The 12,777-nt window shown below is 38.5% G+C and overlaps 1 protein-coding gene across 2 annotated transcripts in view; it reads right to left on the bottom strand.

Moving 5' to 3' along the window:
- SSBP2 (single stranded DNA binding protein 2) overlaps window positions 1-12,155 on the bottom strand; it is a 291,176-nt gene extending 279,021 nt beyond the window's left edge. For both annotated transcript variants that reach the window (XM_077759863.1, XM_077759864.1), the window contains exon 1: window positions 12,026-12,155. In XM_077759863.1, coding sequence (XP_077615989.1) covers window positions 12,026-12,087 — 62 coding nt within the window. In that variant the 5' untranslated portion in view covers window positions 12,088-12,155. The remainder of the gene's footprint in view (window positions 1-12,025) is intronic.
- Window positions 12,156-12,777: the final 622 nt, after the last annotated feature.

The raw sequence follows: 12,777 nt of genomic DNA, 5'->3' as shown, positions 1-12,777 counted from the left end.
AATATCTCCTGAGAATATCATAGCCTTATGCTGGATTCATGCCCCTTTTCGGAATTCCCATGCAGCTTCTACATACCCATATTTCTCATTCCCCAGTGAGGTAACTCACTGATAGTGAGTTCCTTCAAGTGCTCACTTCAGCTGCACATAAACTTTTAAAAAATAAATAAATAAATAAAAGGAACAAGAGTTGAGTCTCATCTGGATAGTAAAGTCCTTCTGGACACAGAGGGTATTGTTACTCAGATCTGACTCAAGAGGTCAAGGGAGGCTGACAAAGAAAGACAGTTAACATTTCTTCAATTTCTTTCTTTATTTATTTTGAGAGAGAGGGAGAGAGCAAGAGCATGTGAGTGTGAGGGGAGAGGGGCAGAAAGGGAGAGGGGCAGAAAGGGAGAGAGAGAATCCCAAGCAGAGTCCACACTGTCAGTGCAAAGCCCAATGCAAGGCTTGATCTCAAGACCTGAGCTGAAACCAAGAGTCAGACGCTTAACCAACTTAGGCACTCAAGCACCCCAAACAGATCTACTCTCTACCCTTCGGCCCTGCTGTGACCTAGGAGGCTCATCTCTAAAGAGTGTATTATCTCATCTCCCTTGCCATCTGGATTCCAGTTAGGTTTTACAGAAAGGAGGCATCAGCTGATCAGAGGGCAGGAACAGAGAGAAGATCTCCTCCGTGCCAGGCGTCCAGCCTCTATTAATAGGGGGCTTGACAGTGGCTGTGGCCCTCTTCATAAAATCTCAGGTCCACGAGGGTGGCCTTTCTGCAATGACCATAGCATTCACCAGACTGTGATAATTGTTCTGTCCCCTTTACCCTTTAGAACTAAGAGGGGTAAATCTTCCCTTGTTCCTAACTCCTGGGTGTTCCTCCATTCCTCATTGTTTTTTAATCTTAAACATGCTTGCATTAAACTATCTCCAGTTTTCCTTTTGAAGGAGCTATTCTGCTGGGATATTCTGGCTAATACAAGCAGAGAAATATTTTGCAATGAATAGCATTTTTGCCTGTGCTTGCTATTAAGTTCTCTGGCTAATGATATACCCATCCTACAGAAAAGCATCAGCACCCTTTAATGTTTAATACAAACTTGCCTACACCCAAATCTTTTACGTCCTGAATTTATAAACTTAACTCATTTACATAACTGACCCAGCACCAATTTGAATTCAAAATGAATTATTAAGTCATTTCCCAAGATGAACTCCTACCTGAAAACTATTCTCAATATATATAGACATATACATATATATTTGTGTGTGTGCATGTAATGTATTCCATGGCAAGAAATTTCACTCAGCTTTTTCCAATACAGTATTTCTAAATGAAAGAATAACCATATCAGTCTCTCAGTGTAAATCAAGATTTAAAAATGCTTATTGAAATACTTTTATTTTTTTAATGTTTAATTCTGAGCGAGAGCGAGAGAGAGAGAGAGAGAGAGAGAATGAACGGGGGGGGGTGGGTCAGAAAGAGGGAGACACAGAATCTGAAACAGGCTCCAGGCTCTGAGCTAGCTGTCAGTACAGAGCCCAATGTGGGCCTCGAACCCATGAACTGTGTGATGATGACCTGAGCTGAAGTCAGACACTTAACCAACTGAGCCACCCAGGCGTCCCCTTACTTTTAATACCTTCCTAATAATTACTATTGCTTAAATGCACTGAATAAAGCATAATCATCACATATTTTTAATCCAATTAAAATGACAAACAGTTCATGATGCTATGAAAAAATGAAACAAAGGAACTGTTCCTATTTTTATAATATTTAGTACTAGAGAAATGTACTATAGTACTACAGTACTAGATTCAGTATGGTTGTACTGTTGCTCCTAGAGCACATGGAAATTTCCAGATGCCCTAGCCAAAAAAACAAACAAAAAATCAACAAGCCATATGCTGGTTGAAAGACTCATAATTAGAGAAGAAAGTGTTTTTTTTGAGACATTACAAATCCCTCACCTGTTTATTTCTGACTCTAAAATTTACTAAGGAAATCAATTTATGCCAAATTGCTTCACCTCTACATACAAAATGAATGGAGAAACTGCTTTACCTGAAATTATAACCTGAACTTCTAACTGGCATCTTCCTCTCTGACAAGCATTACATTCAAGTTGCTAAATCTCTTATACCATATAAAGAATTTGGAGCTATTTGTGGAGCACTTTCAGTAGCTATATAATTCTGCCCACCTTTTAAGCAGCTGTAAAGCGCTTTCTTTAACGTTTTTCCTTAGCGCCTCTCTTCTCTATTGCATCTCACCCCAACTAAAAATGATGGATACATGAGAAGAGAACTAACCAAACACTCCCTCCCACTCACCACCCTCACAACTCCCATTATTTTTTCCCATATTAAGAAATGAAACACTCAGGCAAAATGGTTAAAATCAGCAATGAAGAAACTTGAGTTTGAATCCAGGCTGTGTAACTTACTATGGCCTTAGACAAAGTATATAACTTCACTGAGACTCAATTTTTTCATATGAAAAATGAGAATTATATCTACTTTCAAAAGGTGCTAAAGAATTAAGTAAAAAAAAAAAAAAAAAGCCAGACACAAAGACAAATATTGCATGGTTCCACTTATACACGTACCTACAGTAGTCAAATTCATGTGACAAAAAATAGAATGGTGGTTGCCAGAAGCTGGTACAAGGGGAAATGGTAGTTACTTCATAAGTAAAGTTTCAGTTTGGGGTGATGAAAAAGTTCTAGAAGTGGATGGTGGTGAAGGTTACATAACAATGTGAACGTACTTAATGGCATTAAAACATACACCTAAAACTGGTTAAAACAGTAGATTTTATGTTATTTTATCATGGTAAAAACAAAAACAAGAGAATGGCATATTGTTAATCCATATCGAAAGACTTTCCCTTTCTTATTACAGTGAGGTTCCCTCTCCCTATTGCTATTCCAGCTCTCCAAATCAAAGCTAACTGGCAAAGGAATAGAGAAGAGATCCTTGATCAAAGAGCCTAAACCTTCACAAATTAGAAATCCAAACTACCCCAAATTCCAAACCAATCAACTTCTATAACAAAAGCACAAGGATTTCAAACCAAAATCAGATTTAATTTATAATGTAGCATTCTTGGAGTTAAGTAATTGTATAAGATTGTGTTTAATTCATACTATAACAATATTTTTCATTTAACCAAAATATTGACATAAACTTTTAACTATTATCTAATCTACGATTCTCTATTGAATCAAATCCATACATAAACCTTCTTAAAATATACATTAATCTCTCATTTTAAAAGAGGTAGCTATAGTATAATAAAAGAAACACTGACCTTGGAACCAAAAGAAAATCTAAATATACCTCAATTTTGCCACATATTATCTCTATTACCCTAGCTGAGTAAGAATTTCTACCTATAAATCTCAACAGCCAATAGAGAATTACCTTCTATTTCATGGAATTATTATGAGACTTAAATAAAATAATGCGTATTAAAATACCTTAAAACTATAAAATATAATTCTATTTATATTAAATTTGGTGAAATACAAAGAAAAGGAGATTATTCTATTAAAATGTATATTAAAAATACATACATTTCTCTGAGTAATACAACTAGGTAATCTCCTGTAGTCCTGAAATTTACAAAACAACCACTAAATTCCCATATTATAGAAAACTCTTCTTTAGAAATTACCTAACAATCCTGGTACCAAATATTAGAATACTGAAGAGAAAATAAACTAGATATAGAGATATCCTATTATGATATATTTATAATTGGTTACATCCTGAATTCATTTATTCCACAAATACCTACTCAGAATTCCAAACACTATGCTAAGCAGTGGGAGTGCACTAGAGAATATACTGTGGTTCTTGTCTTTAGGGAGATTCCAATCTAACCCGGAAAGGAGACATCAAACAAAACATCATGCAAATAATTCATTAATTTATGATGGATGTGAAAAGGAAAAGTAAAGTTTGCATAAATAAGAGAGTCTGATCCAACGTGGGAAATTTATGAGAGATAATTACACCAGTTGTACCATCCTTTGTCAAAACTATAGTTTTTAAGTGTTTAATAAATCTTAGCTATTTCTATAAATGTTATTATAAAAGCCATATGCTCCACTATCCTCATTAGAATGAGTACATTCTTGCATTCAGGAAATAAAAGAAAGTCAATCTTATTAGCTAGGAAAGCCCAGAAAAACCATACTCACCATCCAATTCCTCAGTAAAAAACAAAACCAGGCTCCAGGAAGCATAGACTCTTTTTCCAAATTTTACTCATATTTTATAAATCTTTGATTATGCTGATGCTAAAATGTTTCCTCAATTATAGTTGTATAATTCCTCAATTATACCTGTCTGAAATGCTCTAACCCTTAAACTTCTCACAAGTGATGCTTTAAATAGTACTCAGGACTTTACTTAAAAGTCTCCTTCTCTAAGAACCTTCCCCTAACAACCTAGTCTAACATAGCCTCCCAGTCACTGTCTATGTTATCCTACTTTATTACTTTTTTAAGCACCTTTGACTATCTGAAGTTGCCTACCATATTTATTTACTTGTTTAGTATTATATGTTTTTCCTTCAAACTTGAAAGACCCATGAAAGGAGGGACCCATTAATATTCTCTCCTTATCAAGATGCATCTTCCTGGCCAAAGATCTCCAGTTTTGTGTAGGCAGTTCAGGCACAAGGGAGACAAGGTTTCCAATTCAGATGAAGATGACCAATTTAAACCAATTACAATAATCCCATTACCTTTGCCAGTAACTGGTTTAAGGTAGAGGTAGAGAATGCTGCAATTCTCTTCAATATGGCATAAGAAGGTATCTGCTAAGCAACTTCAAGAAAAGGTTTTCTTCCTTGATTAGTTAGACACAAGGAAAAACCTGACCCTTCTTCCTGCCTTTGACTTGGCTGCATGAGGAAGTCTACTGGGAATGTGGTGTAGGGATGTTGCTTTGATTAGAGGGAAATGATGAGGAATGATAAAGAAAATGATCCTGAACCCTGATATTCTTGAGTCACTGAATCAACTAAGAAACTACCTCTTCCAGACATCCTGTTACGTGAGATTTATTTTTAAACCCTGATCAATTAAACCATTTTCTATCTCCTGTTTTAATACCTGCCGCCAAAAGCATGATAAACTCTTAAGCCTCTGTCTCTTCTCTAACATTAACAGAAAATAGCACCTACAGTCTAGTGGATTCTTGGAGGGATTAAATGAGACAATGCAAGTAAAGGGCCAAAACAAACAAAATATGCAAATGATAGCACTGCTGTTATTGTTAATATTAAAGAATAACTTTCTATGACAAAACTCCACAAGCTCTTTATGAAGTATTTAGGATTTTATTTTACAGAAAACATTTATTTTAATCCTGTTTAAATAAAATCATGTTTAATACAATAATGCATTTACCTAGCTTTCTTCTATCGTGAAGTAGTTTTGGTTCTTTCTCAAGCCTGAAGAAGGTAAAGCAAAGGAAAATCAAGAAAAATATCAGATCACTAAAGAAAAATAACCATATCAATTTCAGGCGAGAGCCTGTTTTGAGCATCATCTCCTCTCTTAGCTTACGTGGACAGAGCCACATATAGAACTTTTCATCTACTATTCTTACCTTCACAAATATTTCATCAGTATTTTAATATGGCTTAGGTTATAATAATTAATATTTCAACTATATTAATTATTGGGGTGCCTAGGTGGCTCAGCAGGTTAAGCACCCACTGATTTCAGCTCAGGTCATGATCTCACGATTCATGAGATAGAGGCCCACATCAGGCTCTGTGCTGACAGTGCGGAGCTTGCTTGGGATTCTCTCTCTTCCTCTCTCTTTCTCAGCCCCTCCCACATTCATTCTTTCACTCAAAATAAATAAACTGTATTTTAAAACTATAATAGGTATTAAAACTGTATTATAATTACAAAAAATCCTTAAAAATATGTAAAAAAGGATAAAGTGTTATACATCAGTCTCTACAATTTTTCTGTGCCCAACTATTTGTATGATATTCTCTGAAGCAAAATTAACGCAGATCAGAAACAGGAGATTGCCAGGTCATTGGTTCAGACTCACTCCAGCTGAATTGTGATGTGAAATGCTATGATGGCTCATTACTGCTAGAAAGCTGTTTAGGTCCTAAATGAAACAGAATCATCAAAATTCTTAAAGTAAAATGTGAGGGTAGTTTCGTGACTACTAAAAGAGACACCAACTGAAGTTTCTCATTTAAAGATGGACAAGAAATGAATACTAATTCTTTCATTGCACTGGAACTGTCCAGGTGCTTCTGAGTCCAGATAAATTTTTAGTTTTGTCAATATTCCAATAACATTATTAGCTCCACTTTTCAAAAATCTTTAACTATTTATTAACCTACTCTGACAAAAATTACCAGTTACCCATTATAACCAACCATAAATTTGGGCAGCCTGAAAAGTTATTAAAGTCACCTAGAAAAACTCTATTATTCCCTGGGTGGACCATTTTTCCACCTGTTTTTCAATGTCCTCACACAGTGAATAAGATCAACAGTTTGGGGGAGGTAAGAATAGCTTCTACTATTACGCTGCCATTACTGAAAACAAGACATAAATTTTGGTGGAGCACTCTTCAGATCAGTTTTGGTAGGACACACAGGGTTCTTAATATAACAAATAACTTTCATAGTACTAATCATATGAAGCTATGCACAGATGTTAACAAAACTTTACATGAATAGATGTTAAATATGTAAAATGTATACAAAATTGGATAAGCAAAGTTTAAAATCTAAATATAACCACTTAATTTTTATTCCAAACTGTCTTCAGATATTAACAAATATATCTTATTGTATTGCTCTAATGCTATTTTAAGTCCTTCCCTAGGGAAACAATAAGTGATTAGTAAAATTAATATTTTAGCATGTTTACAGAGTCTCACATATTACAATTATAAACTAACAGTGTCACCAGCATGCAATAGTACATATAATAGAATATCCCTAAATATTTCAAAATAAAATTATACTTATCTTCAATACATAGTTTTAAGCTATATATTCCTAGAAGTATGATCATGTCTTCTAAATCCAGTACATTAACCCTCAGTCCTATAACCCAACATTAATGTAACAGTCGTGATCTCTAGGGGAAAAAAAAAGAGTCTAAATTCAAAATTATTTTTTCCTAAATTTTACTTTTAACTCTAAACTACTGGATTAAAGTTTTAATAAACTGCAACCTAGGTATTCAACTCCTGCCTACAAAATATGTTTTAATTTTAAAACAACATAATTCTACTTTCTAGTAATAATTGAGGATGTGAGACACATTTGGTCCACTCCTGCAGAACAACTAAAACTTAATGATACTTTCATCCTGATTTGGTTTTATATGGCAAACTAGTTCTAATGAGTGGGAATAAACTTTTCACTTTTTCTTTCATAGCACTGAAAAAATACATTACAAAATTAATACTACTTCTAACAGTCAAAATAAATCTCTGGAAAAACAATACTAAAATTTAACTCAACATCTTACTTATTTTTTTCTTTAGGTTTGTTCCTTCAAAAACAGTTTTTAGATTTTTCTACAATAATGGAAAACAGATCAATCAAAAGAAAAACTCTCACAGGTAAGATGACATGTCAGATACAAATTATTTAGTATTTTGGAGGAAGCATCCTGAGGATTGGGAAGGGGGGGTCCATCTGATACAGAAAATTTCATTCTCAAAAAGGCTTGACTCAACTATGTTAACTGCCCATCAATCAAGTTTCTGAAGAGATTTATATAACTTCACTTATCTTAACTTCCTTTTTTATTTCCTTCAGAAAGGAAGGAAGAAAAAAAAGTTTATAATTTTTTTAGGGGAGTAACAATAACACAAAAAAAAAGAGGGGACTAAAGTGATGCTGGCAGATACTAACCTCTATAAACGCTCCACTATATGGAGCAGTATTTAAATGTTCATAAGACTTTAACCACTTAAAAATGAGTGTATGGTATTTGTTTCTTGGTATATTGAACTAAAAGATTCAAAATTGAAAAACTAAAGTTACTTTTCAGAGACTCAGGTTAGATGCACAGTTTGATTTCCATAGTTTCTCACAAGTTTACTTAAAATGATGTCACTGTTTGGTATGTGCATCTTATGTTCAAATTTGCTTCTTTGCTTTATAGAAGACTCATCTTTCTGCTCTATTACATAATTTTACAAGATGAAATTACTTTATTGAGAGTAGTATCACTACTAATATTTTTACAGGTTCCAGTTATTCTTTTAGTGGCAAGTTGGGATACAATAACATTCATACATTAATTGTTCACAGCTACAATGTCTTACTTCAAAACTTGAGCGTTCAAACAAAATTCCTGGAAGAAAAAAACTGAAGAAACAAGCATTCTTCATTACTTTAGGCTTCCAACGTTCACTCTTAAAATTTCTATGCCCACACCACACACAAGTCTGCAGTCTGTCAAAATGGAAGGTATGAGCATCAAGGTGCACCTAAGGTTGAGAATTCATATGTGATCAAATCTCTAAAGTGTATTATATCTGATTACGTAAAACTGTTCTCTAAACCTGTAGCATCCTACCCTAGATCAGGAAGACAATCTGGTACACTGAAAAACACATCTTTCAGCTTTAACCACAGGTTCTAAAGTTAGAGAAATCGTTGTCAGAAAACCAGCTAGCAATGTGTCCCTGGGTTTTCATATTTCTTTAATAAAAAAGAAAAAACAAAAAACACTACTATGTTGCAGAATTGTTGGGAAAACCAGAGAAAATATACATAAAGCGCCAAGCAGAGTGAAAGGCACATAGAATAAGAAATAAATAATAATTACTGTTTTGTTGCCATTCGCTATTTTTGAAATACAACTAACCTAGAGACAGTGGAACTCAAACTTTCAAAGTCCTTGTTTTGGAAGTCATTGAAATAAATTTTTTTCCATACTGAAAAAAAGTCTTCTGACTCCAACATCTTCATTTATTCAACAGTGTTTATTTGGTGCTTTAGACATTTGAAGACATTATTCTTAATGTCAAGGATACCTTAGAGAAGAAATTAGAAGTATCACCTTTTGTCCTCAAAAAACTTACATTTTAGAGGAAGCCAGACATTAAACAAGCAATTACATAGTTACTTAATTACAATTGTGATCAGTGTTACAAAGAAAGCCTGCTAAAGTGGGAAATGACCTAACAGGATCAGAATTTAAATTTCTATACAAACATCCCACCTCCCACCAAGGGTTCACAATCACTCCCACTACGATTAAACCTAATCCAAATCTTTGTATAGACTTGATCTGTCCTGTCTTTAAAACAACAAAATAAACAATTAACCTGACTCTGGCCATTTTTATGTTCAGAACTGTATACTGAAACTACAACTATTATATTAAACCTACAAATTAATTTCAAGTATTCCACATACTTGGGGATGGGTTCTTAATGAAAGAGAAAGCAAAGATATAATAATATAAGTAAGCAGTTGTCAGCTATCCGACCATAAACTCATTAGAAAATATATTTCCTGACACATTATAAAACCAGTATTTTCATATGCATCCCATTAATAACTCATTTTTTCAGAATGTTTATTAAAATACTTACATATTTGTTATTGAAAAACAAGTTATTTCTGTGATTTTTAAGATCAGAACAATTCTATTTTTCTTACTAAAAGAATTCTTTGCTCAGTTACCTTTTAAATATGCCACCTTATTTTTTTTTTTAATCTGGTAACATCCATTTTAAAGACAACTTCAAGATTCTCATCTTCAGAAGTTTGCACACTGTTGTAGAATAGTGCCATTAAAGTCCCAAGTGAATAATAAAGGGGAAAGCTGAAAAATCAAATCAACGCTCTCATCAAAATGAAACTAAGTTTATTGTATAAAATAGAATCTACCTCAAATGTTTGTCTAAGACTTAAACAGCATTCACCCAGAAATTAATGCAACAACAATTAACTCAGAGCAGTCATTATCAGTTCCCCCAAAGTGGCCTCTTCATCTATATATAGTTCATAAGGCAAGCTAGTCTAGGATTCCTGCTGCCAACTATAATGAATGGAAGAAACATATTTAAATCAAATAGCACCATCTAGCAGAACCCTCACCACTTTGCTTACAAGAGTAGATGTTACTTGGTGTTCAGTTTGGTAGACTGGACAAGCAAAAGTGCCAATTATTTGTTTTCATGACAGAATCACAGAATTAGACTAGAAAGGACCACAGATACATCACATTCTCATTATTATCTCAGATAATTTTTAAAAAATGGTTTTTTAACAAAGTTCCCAGGATGCAGATTAGATTCAACTATTCCTGGAAGTCTAACTAAAATCCAAAATTACTTTGATTCTCAAATTCAACCACCCCCAAATGTCTCAATACATTTCAATTCCTTCACTCTCAGTAATGTGAGATCCGAATAGTCTATGATCATTAAAACATCTTGTTTTTATCTTTTCAAGTATATTACAACCAAATGATTAACGCACATAAATTTGGCTGTTATTTTAAAACTTCAGTTCTAGTAACTGCTGTTTCTAAACAAGGCTATAATACTGTCCTTTGTATTTTTCATGACACATCAACTAAATTCTAAATGTATCTCCTCAGAAAATACCTCTGAAAAAAAACAACAAAAAACCAGCATTGCTCCGTTTTGTTTGTTTTGCTACATCAAGGCCTGCCACCCCTAAATCCTATAGGAATTGTGTATGTTGCTGCCAACACGAAGATTAGGAAACGTTCCCATCCCTAGGGCACAAGAAACTTTCACAAGACTACTAACTGCCTAAAGCAAGGAGGGAAACTCGGTCGTCTGAGTATTTGGTTTTTATTCACGCAGCTATTTCCAAGCGCAAGGTAACCAAAGTAGCTCTTGAAAGATGCTCTCAGACTTTTCCCCAGTCTGAACCCCTTCGGAAAGGCAGAGCGCGTTCAATGACAAGGATACACCTCACCCTCAGAGTTGGAGGTGGTTACTGGGAGCCACTGATCTGCTGCACAGAAAAAAGGGGTTCTTCCTCAGTGGTCACAGTCACTATTCGCTCTCATTTTTAGTAACAACCAAATCACCGTTACAAGTACGTAAGAATAGCAGCAAACAGCCCTGCCTCGCAGTGTGCCGTGACGGTAGCATCCCGGGACGGGAGGGGCTCTTTTCTCGCTCGCCTCCTCTGGGCTCCCACCGGAGTTAACACCTGTGTCTCCCCACCTCAACGCTTCTTTCCTCTCAGCAAATCCCTTTTCGGACCACTGCTCCCAGCGCACCCCCAGACAACCCCGCTCCAGCCGGCCGCTGCAGCCAACCCAACTCCCACTGCACTCGCCCCACGACCACCGCCCCTCCGGGGCCGCCCCGCCCGGCGCCGAGGCAGCGGCGGCCCCCAGACGTTTGGAGGCTGCGAGTCTCCAAAAAANAGTTCTCCAGCCGCCGCCACGGACTCGGGTCTGCAGCGAGAGGCAGAAACACCAGCCTGCTCCAGCAGATCCCGCTCTTCGCCAGCACACTTTTCCTCCCCGGGAACTCGGTCCTTCTGAGTCTCCTAAACTTCAGCGGCGCCAGCGGCGCCGACCACCCCCGTTCCGCCAGGCACGGGGCACCACGAACGCNGGGCCCGCTCCCCTAAACACCCACATTCCCACCGCGAACCCTCCACGCAGATGCCCCCTCCCGCCCTCCTCCCCGCGACCCTCGGCTGCGCTCTGGGTCTCGGCAGCCCCGGACCCCAGCTTTAAAGTTACTTTGTGAGGAGGTGAACCCGTAGGTTATTTCCCCCAGTCACCCAAACAAGTTTCCATCCTCGGCACCAGCACCGCCACCGCCCCCCAGCACACTCGTTCCCTCGCGCCCGCAGCCCCCCAAGGCCGCCCGCCCGGCGCGAGCACCTCCTGGGAAACANCTCCCCGGGCGGAGAGTGTCTGGGTCTGTGTGTCTCCCAGAGAGTGTGCGAGTGCGTGCGTGTGTGTGCGCGCGTGTGAAGGCGGAGGTGGGTGAGAAGCGGAGACACTTACTTCTCCCGGGCCTGGCTGTCGGACGGGACGGCGCTGCTGTTACTCTTGCCTTTGCCGTACATGCTTGTGCCGAGAGCAGCTCCCACTGTCACGCACCTGTCAACCCATCACAGCCTCCCCGGGAACAGCCCCGTCCCCATGGCGACCCACGCAGCCACCCCCACTATTGGCCGCCCCACGCCACGGCTCCGCCCCCTTCGCCCAGGCAACGCGCGAGACTGACAGGCCTCCTCCTCCCTCCGGCCTTCTGAAGCGCGTGGTGGCGGCTACAGCCTAAGCGGCAGTCTCCTCCCTCCTTCCCTCCCTCCCGGGTTCCCTCCCTCCTTCCCTCTCCGCTCTCCTCCCTCCTCCCGCTCTCTTTCCCCCCTCCCCCCTCCGAACCCCGGCGCAAGGGGGGAATTAGAAACTGCTCTAGAAGGATTTTAAACAACTGGCTGTTCTCTCCGCCGCCGCCCCTCCCCCCGCGCCGCCCGCGCTCGGCTCCTCACTGGAGAGAAGGCGCCGGGAGGAGGGGAAAGTGNCCCGCCCAGCACACAGACAGACCTATGGCCCCAGTCTTCATGGGAGCCCCCACCAGCACCCTCTCCTGCTCCCCTCCTGTCTGTGACCCCGCGCCAGTACCCTGGATTGATCTCTACCGCCCTCAGCCCTATTCCCTCGGGTGTCGACCCCCTCCCCCGTCCCCCTCCCCACCACGCCCTGCTCCTCCAGGGCCGCAGGCGGGGGACACACACGCTGTTCCCTGGACCTTC

Source organism: Crocuta crocuta, unplaced genomic scaffold (genome assembly GCF_008692635.1).
Source record: "Crocuta crocuta isolate KB4526 unplaced genomic scaffold, BGI_CrCroc_1.0 scaffold162, whole genome shotgun sequence".
Classification (NCBI taxonomy): Eukaryota; Metazoa; Chordata; class Mammalia; order Carnivora; family Hyaenidae; genus Crocuta; species Crocuta crocuta.
This window is presented reverse-complemented; position numbering and strand designations above follow the sequence as displayed.